At 46.9% G+C, this 23,302-nt stretch overlaps 1 protein-coding gene across 12 annotated transcripts in view; it reads left to right on the plus strand.

Annotated features, from left to right (window-relative positions):
- The window catches only part of LOC106588153 (endonuclease V), a 48,987-nt gene extending 42,431 nt beyond the window's left edge, over positions 1-6,556 (plus strand). For 11 of the 12 annotated variants that reach the window (XR_006761531.2, XR_006761527.2, XR_006761523.2 and 8 more), the window contains one exon: positions 6,249-6,556. Coding sequence is in view for 1 of the 12 variants with exons in the window: in XM_014176896.3 (XP_014032371.3) it covers positions 6,249-6,272 (24 nt within the window). In the remaining 11 variants the exon portion in view is untranslated. Of the gene's footprint in view, positions 1-1,064; positions 1,435-6,248 lie in introns of those variants that run through there. The other variant, XM_014176879.3, reaches the window with a different exon arrangement.
- Positions 6,557-23,302: the final 16,746 nt, after the last annotated feature.

The following is a 23,302-nucleotide window of genomic DNA, read 5'->3' on the forward strand; positions in this document are numbered from 1 at the left end:
GAGCGTGGTCCCACGGGGACAGCTGGAGGAGGGTGTGTGTGGATAGTGTGGCAGTACTGTAGTCCGGGGCCGGATGCAGAGAGCCCAGTTGTTCTTGTCACACCGCCACCTCTTCATCAATCTTGTCACAGTTAGCGTCAGACAGTGTCAGACCAGTCCCAGGGCACACACACACACACAAGGATTATTATATACACACACACACACAAATATTATGCAGGTACACACACACACACAAATGTTACGCACGCACACACACACACACACACACACAGTACACACAGAGATGCGAAGCCGTAAACGTCACACCACCATATTCACAACACCCGCACAAACACACCACTTCTAGCTATTTTGATGACACTTAGGTGTGCACCCCATTTTCCCTGAGCACTTGTTATATTACGATGCGTATCTAGCTGTATGAATGATCCTGTACCTTGGTCGTGATCATTCTAGCTAGTTGTTATTGAGCTCAAGTGTTTATTACAAGGACAGCAGGAGAAATGAGGGCAGAGCTTGTTCAATATATTTACCTGGGAAAACATGTACGGTGAAACTCCACTCAAAACATTATTATACAACTCCCTCAGCAAGGATACGGTCTGTGACCAAAACAAATTATGGAAGTGAAGTGAAATTGAGATCAACAGACGAAGCTGGTTCCTTGTTGCATATTTTCAAAATCACTCTCCATTTCGGTGTCTGGGACCTTAAAGTGTCTCAGGTGTTTGTATACAAGGTTTTGATTGGATTAAAATTAAAGGACCCAGGTGGTGATGCAATATTATCGGCAATGTTCAACAGTGTTGCATGGACACGTACCACCTTCTGCTCAGTCATCCAATCAGTGGCTAACTGTGTGTATGGGTGTGTAGTTTTGTGTGTGTGTACCTGCTTGTGTGTGTGTATGATGGCATATCCAGTATGTGCCATGGAAATAGAGATCTCTGGGCCATGGCCTTTCCCCCACTCCCCCCGCCCCTCTTCCTCTCCCCCCTCCTCCCCTACACAAAGGCCAGCCATCATGTCATGCATCACCGTATTCCCCCTCACCCCGGCAGGCCCCATACAACATGATTCATCCCCCAACGAGGTGAGGTGTGACTGGGAGATTATTAATACTGAAGGGCAGAGCTCGCGAAGAGATGAACCGTCGCCCGCCCTGACTGCCTGACTACCTGCAGAGGAAATGGGAAAATATTGCAAATGTTTATGGGGGGTGTGTGCGTGTGTGTGTGGCGTCTCATATTTGTAATGCAGGATGCAGGGCTGGGCCAGCCTGCTGTATAGTCTGGTAATGTCTGAGCATGGATAAACAGAACCCCATTTACTGTGGAGAAAATGTGCTGACTCCAGCAATGTGATACGGTGTGGGTGTTTGTGTGGCGGTGTGTGTGTTTATGTGCAGGGGGGATTGTGAGTGTGTCTTGGGAGGATGTTTGTGTGTGGGCGGGGGGGTGGGGACAGGAAGGGGGGGTTCATGTGTGAATTTATGTGCCCATGCACACATTTTTGAGTTGACAATCCATATGTGTGTGTGCTTATTTTGTCATTGACATAGTATGAGTTTTGAGTGCAGCAAGTTGTAAACTCCCATCTGGCAGATGCGAGTGCACTGTAGGCAAATGTGTGTGTGTGCTGTTTGTGTCTGTGTGTGTGTGTGTGTGTGTGTGTGTGTGTGTGTGTGTGTGTGTGTGTGTGTGTGTGTGTGTGTGTGTGTGTGTGTGTGTGTGTGTGTGTGTGTGTGTGTGTGTGTACGTACTTTTGGTCAGGGTGTGATTTGGGTGGGCATTCTATGTCCTTTTTTCTATGCTTTGTAATTCTTTGTTTTGGCCTGGTATGGCTCTCAATCAGGAACAGCTGTACTTCGTTGTCGCTGATTGGGAGTCATACTTAGGCAGCCTGTTTTCCTTTGGGGTTTGTGGGTAGTTAATTTCTGTTTAGTGTGTTAGGATACCTGACAGGACTGTTTGGCGGTCGTTTGTTTTTTCTTTGTGAAGTGCCTTTTTTCATCCAAAATAAAAGATGAACAAATTCCACGCTGCACCTTGGTCCTCTTCTTCCAAAGACAGCCGTTACAGTACCTGTGTGACGACAGGGCCATCTCATTGTCTCCCTCTCTCCAGTGAGTTATCTGCCCCTGTGACACCTCCGCTCCAAATCAATAACTCCATCTCTGCCTGGTCATGTCTGCCATTGAACCGTGCCCCATGTGTTATACTGACTTTGAAAACTATATCAAAGGATGCGTTTCACACTTTCATTAACTTTTGAAAATATTATTTTCTCCAATAGGCCTTTGAATTTAATTGCTGGCAAAGCAGTTTTCTATTTTCAATGGAAGATGTCAAGGTGCAAGTCATGTGGTTAGCTAATAGATATGTGTACCAGTAAAGACAACTGTAGTATAGTTTTATGATGGGGTTAACAAGCTAAGACCACGTTGGAAAGGGAAAGCTAACCTCCGAAATGCGTTTTCACATCTCTAAAGCTGTGTGCCACTGGTGAGGAGGAAAAGTGTGACAAACGATAATCAGAATGATTGGTGGAAGTGCCCAACAGTCTCACAGAGGAAAAGGGGACCGATCAGCATCACAAACTCTTATACAACTGCCTCAGCAAGTGAAGCAGTGTGGTTGTTCTTGTCAGAATGTTTCTATGTAGGATTATTTTTGTTATGATTACTCAGTCCCATGCACATCCCATTGAAGCTTTCACAAACGCTACTTCCCCCTCTTTATCAGAATAGTAACTTATCTTTACCAAAGAGAGTTTTGTTCTGCAACCTCTGATTACCCTCCTGACACTAATCAGTCAGCGCTACTCTATGACACCCTCACACAGGAAGTGACCCTTTAAACCTTGACACTACTCCTGATGCAACTCCAGGTAATGGAAGGTAGAGCTGGAGGTGTGGGCTGCGTCCAAAATGTCACCCTATTCCCTATAGTGCACTACTTTTCACCAGGTCCCATAGGGCTTTGGTCAAAAGTAGTGCACTATATATGGAATAGGGTGCCACTCGTGGTGAGAGCTTATGTGAGGTGTAGTGTGACAGAGAACAGAGAGGACTACTTCCTGTATCCTGTTACTGAAGGAAATGTGTTTTCACACAATGGAGTGAATGGAGGTGAGTCATGGCCAGCTGAGAGATTCAGATCCGCTCTGCATTCAGACATAACAGCAGCGATCCCACTCACATGTTGTTCACTCCTTGTTCACTCACACTGTCCATCCCCGCACTCGCCCTGAAGAGCGTGTCACCAGTCCGGTGCAACCTGTGCCGGCCCCACGCATCAGGCCTCCAGTGCGCCTCCCCAGTCCGGTACATCCTGTGCCTGCTCCTCGCACTCGCCCTGAAGTGCGTGTCACCAGTCCAGAGCCTCCGGCGACGGTCCCCAGTCCAGAGCTTCCGGCGACGGCCCCCAGTCCAGAGCTTCCGGCGACTGTCCCCAGTCCAGAGCTTCCGGCGACGGTCCCCAGTCCAGAGCTTCCGGCGACGGTCCACAGTCCGGAACCTCCTACGACGGTCCACAGTCCAGAACCCCCTACGACGGTCCACATTCCGGAACCCCCTGCGACGGTCCACAGTCCGGAACCCCCTGCGACGGTCCACAGTCCGGAACCCCCTGCGACGGTCCACAGTCCGGAACCCCCTGCGACGGTCCACAGTCCGGAACCCCCTGCGACGGTCCACAGTCCGGAACCCCCTGCGACGGTCCACAGTCCGGAACCCCCTGCGACGGTCAACGTTCCGGAGCCTCCAGCGAGGGTCAACGGTCCGGAGCTCCCAGGCACGGTGTCCAGTCCAACTCCAAGGCCGGAGCCTTCCTCTGCGCCGGTGCCCAGTCCAGGCACGGCGTCCAGTCCTGCTCCCTGGCAGGAGCTTTCCTCTGTGCCGGTGCCCAGTCCAGGCACGGCGTCCCACCCAGCTCCATGGCCGGAGCCCTCCTTTGCGCCGATGCCCAGTCCAGGCACGGCGTTCAGCCCGGCGCCATGGCCGGATCCGGGGTCTGGGCGGGGGCTAAGACCTGCACCGGAGCCGACACCGACACTAATCACCCCCCCTACCCTCCCCAGTTGGTTTCAGGTTTTGCAGCCGGAGTCCGCACCTTTGGGGGGGGTACTGTCATGACTAGGGGGTGTTCTAGGTTTATTATTTCTATGCTGGTGTGCTTGGTATGGTTCCCAATTAGAGGCAGCTGGTAATCGTTGCCTCTAATTGGGGATCATATTTAGGCAGCCATTTCCCCACTGTGTTTTGTAGGATCTTGTTTATGTGTAGTTGCCTGTGAGCACTCCGTAGCTTCACGTGTCGTGTATTCTTTGGTGTTTTTTTGCGGTTGACTTATAATAAAAATATGTCGAACCGATATCACGCTGCGCTTTGGTCTGAATGTTCCTACGACGATCGTGACACTCTCCCCTCAGGAGACACAGCAGGGTCTCCTCTCCGTCTGTCTACCGCTGACCTGGGGTCAGCTTTCTGTGATGTCTCCTCTCAGTCTCCCATTATAGGTCTATTATCTATTATGCTCTGTCTGTTATCACCTGGTCAGCACATTGACCCCTTACAGTGTCTGATTGTAATGGACAGCAACCCTGATCCCATTCATTTCCCCTTTCTCCTTTTCTGTCTTTCTCCTTCTTCGTCTCTCTCCCTCCCTCCCTTCCTCTCTCTCTCACTCTCTTCTCTCTCTAGTTTAATGGAATTGTCTTCTCAGGCGAAATCAGTGCAAATTGCATATTAGCTCACTGTAAGCCCTGGCGGATACTATTGAAGGTTATAATAGCTGGTATACCAGACCAGATCCTGATACTATTAAAGGTTATAATAGCTGGTATACCAGGCCAGATACTGATACTATTGAAGGTTATAATAGCTGGTATACCAGGCCAGATCCTGATACTATTGAAGGTTACGATAGCTGGTATACCAGGCCAGATCCTGATACTATTAAAGGTTATGATAGCTGGTATACCAGGCCAGATCCTGATACTATTGAAGGTTATAATAGCTGGTATACCAGGCCAGATCCTGATACTATTGAAGGTTATAATAGCTGGTATACCAGGCCAGCTCCTGATACTATTGAAGGTTATAATAGCTGGTATACCAGGCCAGCTCCTGATACTATTGAAGGTTATAATAGCTGGTATACCAGGCCAGATCCTGATACTATTGAAGGTTATGATAGCTGGTATACCAGGCCAGCTCCTGATACTATTGAAGGTTATAATAGCTGGTATACCAGGCCAGCTCCTGATACTATTGAAGGTTACAATAGCTGGTATACCAGGCCAGCTCCTGATACTATTGAAGGTTACGATAGCTGGTATACCAGGCCAGATCCTGATACTATTGAAGGTTATAATAGCTGGTATACCAGGCCAGATCCTGATACTATTGAAGGTTATAATAGCTGGTATACCAGGCCAGATCCTGATACTATTGAAGGTTATAATAGCTGGTATACCAGGCCAGATCCTGATACTATTAAAGGTTATGATAGCTGGTATACCAGGCCAGATCCTGATACTATTGAAGGTTATAATAGCTGGTATACCAGGCCAGATCCTGATACTATTGAAGGTTATAATAGCTGGTATACCAGGCCAGCTCCTGATACTATTGAAGGTTACGATAGCTGGTATACCAGGCCAGCTCCTGATACTATTGAAGGTTACGATAGCTGGTATACCAGGCCAGATCCTGATACTATTGAAGGTTACGATAGCTGGTATACCAGGCCAGATCCTGATACTATTGAAGGTTACGATAGCTGGTATACCAGGCCAGCTCCTGATACTATTGAAGGTTATGATAGCTGGTATACCAGGCCAGCTCCTGATACTATTGAAGGTTACGATAGCTGGTATACCAGGCCAGATCCTGATACTATTGAAGGTTACGATAGCTGGTATACCAGGCCAGCTCCTGATACTATTGAAGGTTATGATAGCTGGTATACCAGGCCAGCTCCTGATACTATTGAAGGTAACAATAGCTGGTATACCAGGCCAGATCCTGATACTATTGAAGGTTACGATAGCTGGTATACCAGGCCAGATCCTGATATTATTGAAGGTTACGATAACTGGTATACCAGGCCAGCTCCTGATACTATTGCTAATGTCTGAAGAGACTTTGGAAATACTTTACTATTTGGGGATGTTGTCTGTTGTAGAATGTGTCATGATATGCAAAGCTGATATACTAATCTCAACTCTTTCTCTCTCCTCAGTGCTGGGAAGTGGACACATCATGAAATGCAAAACACAACAGTGATGCCTAACAAGAAGATACCCAAAGAGCCTTCAACGTGCCTGTTAGTGTGTGAATGTGTTTTTGTGTGTGAGAGAGTGAGTGGGTGCATGAGAGAGATTTACATGAGATTTATAGTGTTTTTATGCATTCTCTTTATATCCACAGTATAGTCTATGGGTATTTTTAAGAATAGAAGAATATATTTATATACTGTACTCATGTTTTGGGCTCTTTTTACACAGAGATGCTTTTTATCCTGTAAATAAACCCCAACTGAGCCCTGAATTTATTTATACCACTCTTTATTAACATTTTGGGGGTCAGAGCCAAAGATGTACAGAATTCAGCTAACTTTTCCCCATGTTAGCAAGCTGAGTTGTACAGTAGTTGTACAGTGAGAGGAGTGACGCAAACACTAACTTTTCCCAATTGATTTACAGTATCTGTGGCTCTGTCTGGTTGAGGTGAGAGGGGTTGTTGTAAGTCATTATAGACTTAGGAGTGACTCACACACTTCTTACATCACATCTCTGTGCGGGTGTGTGTGTGTGCATGTGCCTGCATTTCTTCCTGTGTGTGTGTGTGTGTGTGTGTGTGTGTGTGTGTGTGTGTGTGTGTGTGTGTGTGTGTGTGTGTGTGTGTGTAATGGCGGTGCGGTGCCTGGCTGGGCCCAGGGATCGGAGCGGAAGGGCAGAGGGGGGGTTGACGCTGCAGGGTTCATGGACAGGATTAGAGCCTACCACCGGGGGCAGTATTGATCAGCATGGGGTGTCAGGACCATCCGGCTCCAAGGAACTCAGAATTGGACTGTACATATCGAGACCCACACACACACGTCAGAGGGCTGCAGCCCCAGGAGTAGGCCACGAGCCAGGTTGAGGAGGAGGGAAACAGACTGTGTGTGTGTGTGTGTGTGTGTGTGTGTGTGTGTGTGTGTGTGTGTGGTAAGTGTTTATTTTTGTAGTTTGTAGAGGGGGGCATGTGTACATCCGGGTGTCTATTTTTATTGGTGCTGAGTGTGCGTTTTAGAAGGTGTTGAGTTGGCATATTGTGCTTGTCTGTTTCAGATTCCCATAGATGCATTAGGCCTAAACATAAAAAGATGAGGCCGTAAACTGACATTAGAATGATTTGTTCCAAGACAGGCTCCACAGGTAGTCATTATTCATTCACCCTTACATTTAGAACAAGATAGAAGTGTGCATTAAGTTTTTTGTTTGTTGTGGTATTTAGTATTTTATTAGGATCCCCAATTAGCCGCTACTACTCTTTCTGGGGTCCAAACCGGAAACAAAACACAACAAATAAAATACATAATATACATAACAATACATAATACAATTAATAATGTACATAACAATACATAATAATACACAATATACATAACAATACACAACAGACATAACAATACATAATGCAACACATACTATACATACCAATGCATAATACAATACATAATATACATAACAATACATAATATAACAATACATCATATACATAACAATTCATAATACAATACATAATATACATAACAATACATAATATAACAATACATCGTATACATAACAATCCATAATACAATCCATAATATACATAACAATACATAATATAACAATACATCATATACATAACAATCCATAATACAATCCATAATATACATAACAATACATAATATAACAATACTTCATATGCATAACAGTCCATAGTACAATCCATAATATACATAACAATACATAATATAACAATACTTCATATGCATAACAATCCATAATACACTACATAATATACATAACAATACATAATATAACAATACTTCATATGCATAACAATCCATAATACAATACATAATATAAATAACAATACATAATATAACCATACTTCATATGCATAACAATCCATAATACAATACATAATATATCAAAATGTCTGTCTCTTCACAGTCCCCGTTGTGCCATAAGGTCTAATTTTATATTTGTATTTATCTGGTTTTATTGCTAGCTTGAGTTACCTGGGGTGGCAGAGAGTTCCATGTAGTCATGGCTCTATTTAATACTGTGTTTCCCAGCCTTTTGTTCTGGACCTGGGGACTGTGAGGAGACCTCTGGTTGCATGACTTGTGTTGTATCAATGGGTGTTCAAACTGTGTGTCAACTGCTTGAACAGACAGTTCAGTACCTTCAACAGATCAACACCTCACATAAAGACTTAGAAGAAGCTTATTTACAATGCAGCCTATTCCCAAGCTGTTTTAACTTACAGTTTAGGCCGATATTATGATATCAGAGTCTATCACTTTGCACAGATTCATACGATCGACGTGCGTCGCATTTCACAGTAAAACGGTAACCTACTATTTAAAATATGGACAACCAGGCTAAGGCCTACACTTTGTCAAGTTGCAAATAAATATCATTCAGACTTGTGTTAAACCATTTTTACATAGGGAAAATAAAGGTATTTTAATTCAATCTAATAGGCCTAGAAACAGATTTACTGTTCGTTGTTAACTCTGGAATGCCACAGAGATGGTTGTCATGACAACGGCCCAGTATCTTTGACAAAGTGAAAAAGATTTCCATTTGTAAAACAGATGATGTTATGTTTATTTTACAGCCAAGAGAATGGGGAAAGTCCAAAAAGTAAACCCTCAGGGTGTGGTCCATGGCTCTGGGTGTGGTCCATGGCGTGTGGTCCATGGCTCAGGGTGTGGTCCATGGCGTGTGGTCCATGGCTCAGGGTTTGGTCCATGGCTCAGGGTGTGGTCCATGGCTCAGGGTGTGGTCCATGGCTCTGGGTGTGGTCCATGGCTCTGGGTGTGGTCCATGGCTCAGGGTGTGGTCCATGGCTCTGGGTGTGGTCCATGGCTCTGGGTGTGGTCCATGGCTCAGGGTGTGGTCCATGGCTCTGGGTGTGGTCCATGGCTCTGGGTGTGGTCCATGGCTCAGGGTGTGGTCCATGGCTCAGGGTGTGGTCCATGGCTCTGGGTGTGGTCCATGGCTCTGGGTGTGGTCCATGGCTCAGGGTGTGGTCCATGGCTCTGGGTGTGGTCCATGGCTCAGGGTGTGGTCCATGGCTCAGGGTGTGGTCCATGGCTCAGGGTGTGGTCCATGGCTCAGGGTGTGGTCCATGGCTCTGGGTGTGGTCCATGGCTCAGGGTGTGGTCCATGGCTCTGGGTGTGGTCCATGGCTCTGGGTGTGGTCCATGGCTCAGGGTGTGGTCCATGGCTCTGGGTGTGGTCCATGGCTATGTTAAAAGAGATGGACAATGACATATCCACCCTCCGAAAGAATCTGAACCACTATAAGGCCTTTGAGGGATGTGGATGAAGTAAATGGAAGAGCTCAAGAGGAGGGGGGTCACCACGTTCAAAACTAGAGACCTTGATATCTATACTCTCAGGCAATAGAAAGTAGATCTGGAGATGAGACTGAGGCAAGCAGAAGAAGGAGAGATGTCCAGTCAGAACCAGATAAATGCTCTCCAGGAGAGCCTCCAGGCGAAGGAAGAATAGTGGATGGCCAGTCAGAACGAGCTCCAGGAGACCCTCCAGACTTTGGGGAAGCCGAAAAATGGGACCCGATGAGTCTCTGCTTGGCACTCAGTATTAAAGAGATAGATTTGGGGTAAGGCTCTGCGATAGATCTAGCATCCTGTCATTTATATCAACAATTAAAAAATAAAGATTGAAAAGAATTAACAGCAGTGGTGTAATGTGTCTTGGTATTTGGTGTTTTGATTCTGTTTGAAGAATGAACAGAGCACCAATAGTTCATTGTCATAGTTAGTTTGAGCCCTGTGCTTATAGTCAAAGTAGGGGTGGTATTGTCTCTTTTGGCAATGCAGCACACACACTTTCATCTATCACTCACTCTGTCACTCACACACACTTTCATCTCTCTCTCTGTCACACACACACACACATTCATCTCTCTCTCTTTCAGTCACTCACTCACACACCCTCGCTCTCTCTTTCTGCACACACACACACACACACACACACAGACAGACAGACAGACAGGCATCACTGCACAGACTCAGTGTAGCTTTCCTCTTTGCTTTCCTCTTTGCTCTTTCTCTCATCATAAACTCAACAGCTCTCAGAAGATCAACTTGAAAGCACCAGAAGAGAAATAAAAATACATATTTCATCCACATTTTTCATCCTGTGGTTTTTGCAGTTGATTTGAGGATTTCCTAGCTTGATTTAATCTTCAAACAGTGTTTCATGTGGTCCCAGCCTCAAAGGGAGGTGCAATCAGGCATTCTCAGAGCAGATAAAACATTATAGCTAGTCTATCAAGTCTAATGAAGGGACAGTACCAGACAGTCTCACTCCTACTCAGCACACAGTACTTACCTGGATAGAGAAAGAGAGGAACGCAGACAGACAGAGAGGGGGACAACGACAGAGAGAGAGAGAGAGGTTGAGAGAGGACACGGGGAGGGTACACAGACTCCACGCTCCTCACATGTTTCTGCTCGATTGAAGTTAACAATCTCTTTGATGTGTTTGTGGAGACGGCCTGCGTGAAAGCATTCGTCAGGAGCTAACAGCGCAATGTGAATCCCCTCTATAATTTGCTAACATGGGTGTCCTTGTCAGAGCCCCTCTGTTAGTGCAGCCTCTTATCTGTAGGTGGTCGGCTGGGACAGAGTACCCTCTCATTGTCTCTCTTTGAGGGGGTTGCTTGGTCGCCTAGGGCTGGATTCAATCCCAAGCGCTGAAGAGCTACGGTACAGTGCGATACAAATTTATTACCAATGTTCCTGTGTTAGCAGAGACCTGCTGAGACTGCAGAGACTGCACTCAATCGGAAAATTACCTTTACATTTCAAATCAAATCAAAGTGTATTTGTCATGTGCGCTGAATACAACAGGTATTCAGTGAAATGCTTACTTACAGGCCCTAACCAACAGTGCAACAATTTTTAAGTAAAAAATAAGTATTAGATGAGAACCCTCGCAGCGCGCCCCGGACAAGCGGGCGACTCTGGCAGCTCCGGACAGGCGGGCGACTCTGGCAGCTCCGGACAGGCGGGTGACTCTGGCAGCTCCTGACAGGCGGGCGACTCTGGCAGCTCCGGACAGGCGGGCGACTCTGGCAGCTCCTGACAGGCGGGCGACTCTGGCAGCTCCTGACAGGCGGGCGACTCTGGCAGCTCCTGACAGGCGGGCGACTCTGGCAGCTCCTGACAGGCGGGCGACTCTGGCAGCTCCGGACAGGCGGGCGACTCTGGCAGCTCCGGACAGGCGGGCGACTCTGGCAGCTCCGGACAGGCGGGCGACTCTGGCAGCTCCGGACAGGCGGGCGACTCTGGCAGCTCCGGACAGGCGGGCGACTCTGGCAGCTCTGGACAGGCGGGACTTTCCGTAGGCCTGGCTCTGGGCGCAGGCACAGGACGCACCAGGCTGGGGAGACATGCAGGAGGCCTGGCTCTGGGAGCAGGCACAGGACGCACCAGGCTGGGGAGACTTGCAGGAGGCCTGGCTCTGGGCGCAGGCACAGGACTCACCAGGCTGGGGAGACATGCAGGAGGCCTGGCTCTGGGCACAGGCACAGGACTCACCAGGCTGGGGAGACATGCAGGAGGCCTGGCTCTGGGAGCAGGCACAGGATAGACCGGGTCCTGGAGACGCACTGGAGGTCTGGAGCGCAAGGCCTGCACAACCCGTCCTGGCTCGATGCCCACTCTAGCATGGCACTTGCGGGGAGCTGGCCTATAGCGCACCACGCTGCTTCCGGTAAGCACGGGGAGCTGGCTCAGGTCTCCAACCTGACTCTGCCACACTCCCCGTGTGCCCCCCCCCCCCCCCCCCAAATTTTTTTTGGGGGGGGCTGCCTCTCGGGCTTCCTTGCCAGCCGTGTTCCCTCATACCGTTGGTCCTTCTCTCCTGCTGCCTCCACTCTTCTGAGTGCCTCTACCTGTTCCCATGGGAGGCGATCCCTTCCGACCAGGATCTCTTCCCAAGTGTAGGATCCCTTGCCGTCCAGGATGTCCTCCCATGTCCAGTCCTTTCTCTCCCTGGCCCAGGATCCTTGCTTCTCCTGGGCACGCTGCTTGGTCCTTCTTTGGTGGGATCTTCAGTCACGTTCGTCTAAAGGGGTAGACCAAGGCGCAGCGTACTTAGCGTTCCACATGTTTAACCTCTATGGGCTAGGTGGGACGCAGGCGTCCCCCCCGTGGTGCACTCCATCAACAGCAGGTGCATTTCAAGAGCGGCAAATTTGAATCCAAATAAATGTCAAAATTCAAATTTTTCAAACATACAACTATTTTACACCCTTTGAAAGATAAACATCTCCTTAATCTAACCACGTTTTACGATTTCAAAAAGGTTTTACGGCGAAAGCATAAATTTAGAGTATGTTAGGACAGTACATTTACAAGAGTTGTGTGTAATGTTTTGTCAATTCAAAGACAGGGTCACCAAAACCATAAAACCAGCTAAAATGATGCACTAACCTTTTACAATCTCCATCAGATGACACTCCTAGGACATTATGTTAGACAATGCATGCATTTTTAGTTCTATCAAGTTCATATTTATATCCAAAAACAGCGTTTTACTATGGCATTGATGTTGAGGAAATCGTTTCCCTCCAATAACCGGCAGTCAAGTCAGCATCACAAATTAAATAATTAAAATTAGAAAACATTGGTAAAATATTATATTGTCATTTAAAGAATTATAGATTTGCATCTCTTGAACGCAATCAACTTGCCAGATTTAAAAATAACCTTACTGGGAAATCACACTTTGCAATAATCTGAGCACTGCGCCCAGAAAAATACGCGTTACGATACAGACTAGTCGTCATGTTGGGGAGATCTAAAATCGAAAATACTATGTAAATAATCCATTACCTTTGATTCTCTTCATCAGATGTCACTTCCAGGTATCACAGGTCCATAACGAATGTAGTTTTGTTCAAAAAAGCTCATCATTTATGTCCAAAAATCTCTGTCTTGTTAGCACATGATCTAAGCCCGCCGGACTTCACTTCATGAACGAGGGGAAAAAATATATTTACGTTCGTTCAAACATGTCAAACGTTGTATAGCATAAATTATTAGGGCCTTTTTTAACCAGAACATGAATAATATTCAAGGTGGACGAATGCATACTCTTTTATAACGTATTGGAACGAGGGTACCCAACATGAACTCGCGCGCCAGGTGTCTAATGGGCCATCATCGTTCCATGGCTCTTGTTCGGTCAGATCTCCCTCCAGAAGACTCAAAACACTTTGTAAAGGCTGGTGACATCTAGTGGAAGCAATAGGAAGTGCCAAAATATTCCTCAGCCCCTGTGTTTTTCAATGGCATAGGTTTAAAGGTAATACAACACATCAGGTATCCACTTCCTGTCAGAAAATGTCTCAGGGTTTTGCCTGCCAAATGAGTTCTGTTATACTCACAGACACCATTCAAACAGTTTTAGAAACGTTAGAGTGTTTTCTATCCATATATAATAAGTATATGCATATTCTAGTTACTGGGTAGGATTAGTAACCAGATTAAATCGGGTACATTTTTTTTATCCAGCCGTGCAAATACTGCCCCCTAGCCCTAACAGGTTAATAAATATGAAACTCACCAAAACAATACAGACGAAAACGAAGCTTGACGTTCTGGGCTGCTCACAGGCAGCTACACAAACAAGATCCCACAAAGCACAGGTGGGAAACGGCAGCCTAAGTATGATTCCTAATCAGAGACAACAATAGACAGCTGACTCTGATTAGGAACCATACTCGGCCCAAAACAAAGAAATACAAAAACATAGAAAAAGGAACATAGAACGCCCACCCCAGTCACACCCTGGCCTAACCAAAATAGAGAACAAAACCCTCTCTATGGCCAGGGCGTGACAGCCACGCAGTCGTGGGTGAACAGGGAGAACAGGAGGGGACTTGAGCATGCACCCCTGAGGGGCTTCAGTGTTGAAGATCAGTGTTGCGGATGTGTTGCTACCTACCCTCACCACCTGGAAGCGGCCTGTCTGGAAGTCCAGGACCCAGTTGCAGAGGGAGGTGTTTAGTCCCAGGATCCTTAGCTTAGTGATGAGCTTTGAGGGCACTATGGTGTTGAACGCTGAGCTGTAGTCAATGAATAGCATTCTCACGTAGGTGTTCCTTTTGTCCAGGTGGGAAAGGGCAGTGTTGAGTGCAATAGAGATTGCATCATCTGTCGATCTGTTTGGGCAGTATGCAAATTGGAGTGGGTCTAGGGTTTCTGGGATAATGGTGTTAATGTGAGCCATTACCAGCCTTGCAAAGCACTTCATGGCTACGGACGTGAGTGCTATGCGTCTGTAGTCATTTAGGCAGGTTACCTTAGTGTTCTTGGGCACAGGGACTATGGTGGTCTGCTTGAAACATGTTGGTATTACCGACTCAATCAGGGACATGTTGAAAATATCAGTGAAGACACCTACCAGCTGGTCAGCACATGCCCGGAGCACACGTCCTGGTAATCTGTCTGGTCCCGCGGCCTTGTGAATGTTGACCTGTTTAAAGGTCTTGCTCACGTCAGCTACGGAGAGCTGATCACACAGTCGTCCAGAACAGCTGATGCGCTCATGCATGCCTCAGTGTTGCTTGCCTCGAAGCGAGCATAGAAGTAATTTAGCTCATCTGGTAGGCTTGTGTCACTGGGCAGCTCGCGGCTGTGCTTCCCTTTGTAGTCTGTAATAGTTTGCATGCCCTGCCACATAAGACGAGCATCGGAGCCGGTGTAGTACGATTCAATCTTAGTCCTGTATTGGCGCTTTGTCTGTTTAATGGTTTGTCGGAGGGCATAGCAGGATTACTTATAAGCTTCCAGGTTAGAGTCCCAGGCCTTGAAAGCGGCGGCTCTATCCTTTAGCTCAGTACAAATGTTGTCTGTAATCTATGGCTTCTGGTTGGGGTATGTGCGTACAGTCCCTATGGGGACGACGTCCTCGATGCACTTATTGATAAAGCCAGTGACTGATGTGGTGTACTCCTTAATGCCATTGGAGGAATCCCGGAGCATATTCCAGTCTGTGCTAGCAAACAGTCCTGTAGTTTAGCATCTGCTTCATCTGACCACTTTTTTATAGACCAAGTCACTGGTGCTTCCTGCTTTAATTTTTGCTTGTAAGCAGGAATAAGGATAGAATAGAATTGTGGTTAGATTTGCCAAATGGAGGGCGAGGGAGAGCTTTGTACGCGTCTCTGTGTGTGGAGTACAGGTGAGCTAGAATGTTTTCCCTCTGGTTGTGCATTTAACATGTTGATATAAATTAGGTAAAACTGATTTAAATTTCCCTGCATTAAAGTCCCTGGCCGCTAGGAGCGCCACCTCTGGGTGAGCGGTTTCCTGTTTGCTTATTTCCTTATACAGCTGACTGAATGTGGTCTTAGTGCCATCAGCCGTCTGTGGTGGTAAATAAACAGCCACGAAAAATATAGATGAAAACTCTCTTGGCAAATAGTGTGGTCTACATCTTATCAAGAGATACTCTACTTCAAGCAAGCAAAATCTAGAGACTTCCTTAGATTTCGTGCACCAGCTGTTGTTTACAAATATGCACAGACCACCCCCCCCCCCCTCCCCCTTCGTCTTACCGGAGTGTGCGGTTCTATCTAGCCAGTGCAGCGTATATCCCGCAAGCTGAATATCCATGTCGTAATTCAGCCACGATTCAGTGGAACAAGAAGTTACAGTTTTTGATGTCTCGTTGGTAGGATATTCGTGATCGTACCTCGTCTAATTTATTGTCCAATGATTGTACTTTGGCAAGTAATACTGACGGTAAAGGCAGATTTCCCACTCGCCGTCGGCGGATCCTTACGAGGCACCCCGCTCTGTGTCCTCTGTACCTGCATCTCTTTTTCTTGCCAATGACAGGGATGTTGGCCTTGTCAGGTGTCTGAAGTACATCCTGTGCGTCCTACTCGTTGAAGAAAAAATCTTAGTCTAATCCGAGGTGAGTGGTCGCTGTCCTGATATCCAGAAGCTCTTTTTTGCCGTAAGATACGGTGGCAGAAACATTATGTACAAAATAAGTTACAAATAACGCAAGAAAAACACAATAGCACAATTGGTTAGGCGCCCGTAAAACTGCTGCCATTTCTTCCGGCGCCATTTTAGAGCGCTGAACTTCGGCACTACGGATTGAATCCAGCCCTTAGTCAGGAGAACTTGGGTTTGACACCTTATGATGCTTGTATAATGCGGTTGTTTGTGGGTTTGAAATCTCACAATCCATTATTGCAGGGTTTTTTCAGCTTCCTTGCTTGATTGCACTTGATGTACGTGTTGTAAATCGCTCTGGATAAAACTGTCTGACTTATTACACTAAATGTCTAAAATGAAATTTCCAATTTAATGTAATCCGTCAAACTGGGTAGAATGAAGTTGGACTTTGAAACATCAGTCATTCAGTTGCCAGGTGATGAGGGACAAAGCATGCCATCGTAAGAAGCAAACACACATTTTCTCTCTCTCTCCTAATCCAGTCGAAGAATGATAACTTTCCACATTCATATCTTCATGTGTACCAGGGAAGAGAATCAAAACAGGTTGGCCATTCAAACCTAGACAACCTTTTCTTCCTCAATGCCAGGCAATTACTGCGGTGTACAGAAAGGTTTTCACGACCCACAATGTTCCAGCCAGGCATGCACTAATAAAGAGCTAGAGAGGTCTGAAATTGTATCTGGGCTATTGTACGAGTCGAACCGACGCCAAGGCATTTGACCTTAAGAAAAACTTTGAGTACAATGCAAGGACTCATACTTTTTAAAAGTACTGTACTGACTTTTCTAACGTTTGGGATGTAGATGATGGCTCTTGACTGTTATGACTCGATTATGTTTTTGTTGTTGTACTATCGTTCTCTTTCACTGAGTCACCCCTCCACCTTGTATTGTATATCTGTATTTTTTACCATGTTGGATTACTTTGTACTGTATCTGACCTGGCATTGGTTTACTGAGGAAGAATGAAAGAGGAAGCCACAAGTGCACTCACATACACAAACCCTCCCCACCACCCCCACCCCCTCTTTTATTCCTCTCCTGTCACACTCTTTCACTCACCGAGTCACCCCTCCACCTTGTGTACCTGTGTTTGTTTACCATGTTGGATTACTTTGTACTGTATCTGACCTGGCATTGGTTTACAAAGGGGATTACAAAGGGAAAACAGGTGCATCAAAGCTGGGACCGAGAGACTGAGAAACAGCCTCTATCTCAAGGCCATTAGACTGTTAAATTGCCATCACTAGCCAGCCTCCACTCAGTACTCTGCCCTGAACTTAGTCATTGTCACTAGCCGGCTCATCCCTGCACCTTAGAGGCTGCTGCCCTATGTACAGTACATAGAAATGGAGTCACTGGTGACTTTAATAATGCAACACTGATCACTGTAATCATGTTTACATACTGTTTTACTCATTTCATATGAATATACTGTATTCTACTGTGTTCTCGTCAATGCCACTCTGACATTGCTCGTCCTAATATTTATACATTTCTTAATTCCATTCTTTTATTTTGAGATTTGTGTGAATTGTTAGATACTACTGCACCGTTGGAGCTAGGAACACAGGCACTTCGCTACACCCGCAATAACAACGCCTAAATATGTGTATTTGATTTGATTTTAAGTATGAAAGAGGAAGCCACAGGTGAACCTACATACACTAACACTCCCCACCAACCCCACCACAACTCTTGTATTCATCTTCTCTCATCTTCACTCTTTCACTCACTGAATCAGCCCTACACCTGTTTGTTTACAGATATGTGTGTCTACCATGTTGTTTGTGACCTCTCATAGGTCTATTAAGTAAAGAGTTAGGATGGGGCCCAGGTCTGATGGGATAGAAATCATCTCTATTTCTCTCTCTCTCTCTCTCTCTCTCTCTCTCTCTCTCTCTCTCTATATATATATATATATATATATATATTTCTCTCCCTCATACACACACACATACACACACACTTGCATCCCTCCCTCCCGCACACGTGCAACGAGGGCAAAATGTGTTTTAACTCATCTCCAGTACCAGTATGTGAAGTGATTTCTTTCACTGTGCAGAGGGCTTCGGTTTCCTCTCACAGGGACAACACTGAAGTAATTCGTGTGAGGGGTGGGGATGGTTGCTCCAGTACACCATGGTTCCATGGTTCCAACTCATAAGGTCAAACCTGATGTTTTCAACCGTAATCGCCAGATGTGCAAGAACAAGTGCTTCAGTACCTTTCTCCCTCAGTTCTTTCTCAGGTCTCTCTCTCTCTCAGGACTTCCTTAGGTCTCTCTCTCTCTCTCTCAGGGCTTCCTCAGGTCTCTCTCTCTCTCTCAGGACTTCCTCAGGTCTCTCTCTCTCAGGGCTTCCTCAGGTCTCTCTATCAGTTCTTTCTCAGGTCTCTCTTTCTCAGTTCTTCCTCAGGTCTCTCTCTCTCTCAGGGCTTCCTCAGGTCTGTCTCTCTCAGGGCTTCCACGGGTCTCTCTCTCTCAGGGCTTCCTCAGGTCTCTCTCTCTCTCTCTCTCTCTCGGGGCTTCCTCAGGTCTCTCTCTCTCTCTCAGGGCTTCCTCAGGTCTCGCTCTCTCTCAGGACTTCCTTAGGTCTCTCTCTCTCTCTCTCTCTCTCTCTCTCAGGACTTCCTCAGGTCTCTCTCTCAGGGCTTCCTCAGGTCTCTCTATCAGTTCTTTCTCAGGTCTCTCTCAGTTCTTCCTCAGGTCTCTCTCTCTCAGGGCTTCCTCAGGTCTCTCTCTCTCAGGGCTTCCTCAGGTCTGTCTCTCTCTCTCAGGGCTTCCACGGGTCTCTCTCTCTCAGGGATTCCTCGGGTCTCTCTCTCTCGGGGCTTCCTCAGGTCTCTCTCTCTCTTTTCATAATTTTTCTCTCTCTGTTTCATTCTTTCTGATTCCTCCCTGCATCAGTCCCTAAGCATATTGTCTGTGATGTCTTCAAGACTGTATGTGTGTTGTATTATTATCTGTCTTTGTCTCTCTTTGTCTCTCTTTGTCTCTCTCGCTATCTGTTTGTAGTGTCTGCGTGGAGTCATTTTAGTGTTAGTCAGTGCTGCAATCCCATGTTGTTCCCTCTGCCTGGATTTCTCTCAGTTTCTGAATTACAGTCTTTGATACTGTCTCTCCTTCTCTTGTCTGCCAGGCCTCAGTCCCAAAATATTATATAGTGTAAATAAATAGAAAGGGTCAAATCTGTTGAAAGAATTCTGCACTCCAGAACATGTGATCCAAAGTTATTTTCATTTATTGTCCAAAACCTGTCTGCTTTGGCAATATTTACACGTCTACTGTGGTTTCTGCCAATAAAGCTTTACTGAATTGAGAAGTCGAGACACTGATATTGTGCGGCTTGTGCCAACCAGAACTGTGTGTTTATATACTAAGTACCATAGTTGCCATGTGGTAGCTTAGTAGCTAACTCTCTTGGCTGCCTATATCTCATTTTCTGGGGTTTAGTGTGCTAGCATGTGGTCTGCCTGTTTTAGGCTAAGTCCATTAGACTGCTAATCATTGGGAAAGGAGTTTTACTGCGAGTTCTGCCTCTATTTCCCTATTCACCAGTTGTGTCCAATAGCTGTGACCTTTACAATAGCAGATGTGCAATTAAGGAGGTTACACCTGCTGCTATTTGATTACAGCCCCATTTACCTAAAAAGCCCTTCTGTCTGGTCTATCTGCTGCCCAAATTGGAATTTACATCAGGCCTGAGATACAGGTTGGCAGGCACTCACACAGACACACACACAGACACCCACACCTACACACACACACACACATACACAGACACATACACAGACACATACACACAGACACACACACAGACACATACACACAGACACACACACACACACACACAGACACACACACAGACACATACACACAGACATACACACACAGACACACACACACATACACACAGACACATACACACAGACATACACACACAGACACACAAAGACATACACACACAGACACACACACACACACACACACTGTCTTTTGTTCTTTCTCTCTCACACAGACAGACACAGACACACTCTCTCTCTGACTCACTGACTCAGTATGCCTGCTCACACTACAGACAGGTGACAGTATGCCTGCTCACACTACAGACAGGTGACAGTATGCCTGCTCACACTACAGACAGGTGACAGTATGCCTGCTCACACTACAGACAGGTGACAGTATGCCTGCTCACACTACAGACAGGTGACATCGCATTTCTTCTTGGAGAAGTAACTGTTTAAGGAGATGCGTGCATGAGTATATACGCATGCTCGTGTGTGTGTGTGTGTGTGTGTGTGTGTGTGTGCGCGCACGAGTGGACGTACGTGCGTGCTTATGAGTGGCTGGCACAGCCCGCGACACCTAATAATGCAGGGGTGCGGCGCCCCGATTGTGGGTGGGTAGTGGCAAGGCGATTGAGGCGTGTGGAGCAACACAGAGTGTAATACGTCTCCTCTTGTCACACCTCCATATAGTGTGTGTGCGCGCTTGTGCCTGTGTGTCTAGCACTGGGGGGGGGGGGGGCTACCATCTCCTTAATACCTGTCTGTCACAAGTATCCTCAACTACCAATATAGCTAAATGTTCCCCACAGGTAAACAACAGGTCTCCAGTCCGCACAGATGATTACATTACAGTACTCTAATCAGATTGCAGGTACTGTACTGTAGAGATTAAAGGCATAGTCCAGGATAGAACTGCCAGCTCCGACATTTAGCTAGCAGATCCCCTTCCGGGTGAGGATTTGTGTTATTGTTGTTCTCGTGTATCCCCAAGGAGATAACCCCTCTCCTCGACACAAACTGTTGAATACAGGGGGTGGTGTGTTTGGAAAAAGCCATTGCTGTCTCTACGGCTGCCGCCTCAAGATATCCGCAACAGAAATTCTCCAATCCCCGATTCGGGCTCGTTCAATGTTCAATTATTCATGCTGATATTGCGGCGCTCGGGCACGGAGGGATGAGGGAGAGAGAGAGAGAGAGAGAGCTGGCATCATCGGCATTCCCCGACCTGGCTGTGAGATGGAATATGTACAGTATGTGTCTGCTGGCCCGACGGCATCTATCATATTCCGTTCCACTGTCATCTGACCCCCCGTCCCACAGCGCTCCCTCTACCATTCTCACTCTACCTCTCCCTCCATAACATGCTTTCTCTAACTCTCTCTCTCTCTACCTCTCTCCCCCTTTCTCCCACTGAATCCTGGTCCCACACAGACAAGCTCTTCCATTAGAGCTGTGATCACTCAAGGGGGAGCTGTGGTAAAAAAAGGTGTTATCATATGCCCTTAATGCCTACACTACAGCCAAGGTCACTTCTGCTACAAGTGACCTTGAATATGTGAAAGCGCCTAATTGAGGGACCTTGGGGAGATTACATAGCTCAATTTACACCCTTCCCCTTTCCAGCTCTAGGTGGTCACCGTTTGGGACAGACCACATTCATCCCACACAGCCTTCTCCTGGGTTCTTCTATACACCTGCATTCACGCCCCCTTAGGTTCCTATGATCTCCACCACATGGCTGTGACTTATCCTCCTCTCCTCTCTTCTCCTTTCCCCTCCTCTCCTCTCCTCTCCCGTCCCTCTCTTCAACTGTCCCCTCCTCCCCTCTCCTCTCTTCTCCTTGCCAGTCTTCTCTCCCCTCCTCTCCTCTTCTCTCAACACTGTTTAGTCAATGCAAGGATCAGTTCAATGTCAGCTTCTTTGTATTATGGAAATCCCTCGCCTCCTCTGGTGGATGACCTGTTTCTGTGAGATGTGGTGTATAACTGGCTCCCCTGGGACAGGCAGAGAAATGAGAGAGCGAGAGAAGGAGAAAGACAGATATAAGGAGAAAGAGAGAGCACGATAGAGAGGGGTGGAGGGAGGTATGGAGAGAGGGAGAAAGATAGGTGGGGAAGGTATCAGTGACTGTCTCTCTCTCTCTCTCTCTCTCTCTCTCTCTCTGTACAGTGTGCTCTCGGTGTTACAGAACGTCCCACTGCACCAGTCCTCTTCCTTGTTAACTGCTGTCATGCCTGATACCCCCTAAACTCTGTTCCCCTTCCTGAATCCGATCTCCATCTCATCACTCTGCCTTAGAGAGCCCTCAGAGAGCTGCTACCAGAAACTCCCCCTTTTAAACAAGTAATGACTCACTAAGGTGGAGATCCTTATGTGTTTCCCTCATCCCCTTGCTGCATCTTCCCCGTTCCTCTTCAACTTCCTGTTGATGTGCGTCACTCGTGCATTTTTCATGCTGGCGCCGGTAAGGGGGAAAAGAACGCAGGGTTGCTAATGCTAAGCTAGGCTAGGCTACTCATCAATGATTCAGGACAGATGGAGGTGGCGCGATGGGAGCTGGAGAGGTTATATTGGCCTGTGTACCGTCTTTTAGCCAGGTTTCCACAGCTGCCCGACTGACCTTGTTGCCCAGTGTCTGGGCAGTGTTGTCTGGTACACAGCCATTAACAGCTGGTCAGAACCACTGGGCTGGACCTGTCTGAACCTTGAACTCACCTGAGAGGTCAGAGAGCCGCAGGCATAGAGATCCTCCATCTGTGGACCTATAGCTCAGCCTTTACTGACTCACACCAATACCATCCATCCTGCTGGTGCTACTGGAGAAGGATACAGCATTCGAGTGGGTCAAACTTGGAATGGACAAAGTCTGGATCGTAAGGATCTCCTTCAGGCTAGATATGCGTCTCCTGCTTGTCTTTGGGTTGACTCACACCCACCATCGACATTCATCTTACCTCTGATGGAAGGATTTCTTTCTGAGGAATCGGAAAAGAGAGCAATGGACACAGAAGGCCAGGAATGTTTCTTGTAGTCTACGTTTTGGGTTGGAATAGGAAGCTAGAGAATCTCCCTCTCGCTCTCTCTTGCTCTCTTTCTCTCTCTCTCTCTCTCGCTTTCTCCAGTCTCTGTCCAACTGTAGTGGAGCTGTGCCGTCAGAGGCCTCCCTATAAGGAGGAAGAACCACATGGATCCCGACCTTACCTGTGCGCGGGCTCATTATCCCAGCCTGCA

The sequence above is a fragment of the Salmo salar genome, chromosome 02 (assembly GCF_965601325.2).
Source record: "Salmo salar chromosome 02, fSalSal1, whole genome shotgun sequence".
Classification (NCBI taxonomy): domain Eukaryota; kingdom Metazoa; phylum Chordata; class Actinopteri; order Salmoniformes; family Salmonidae; genus Salmo; species Salmo salar.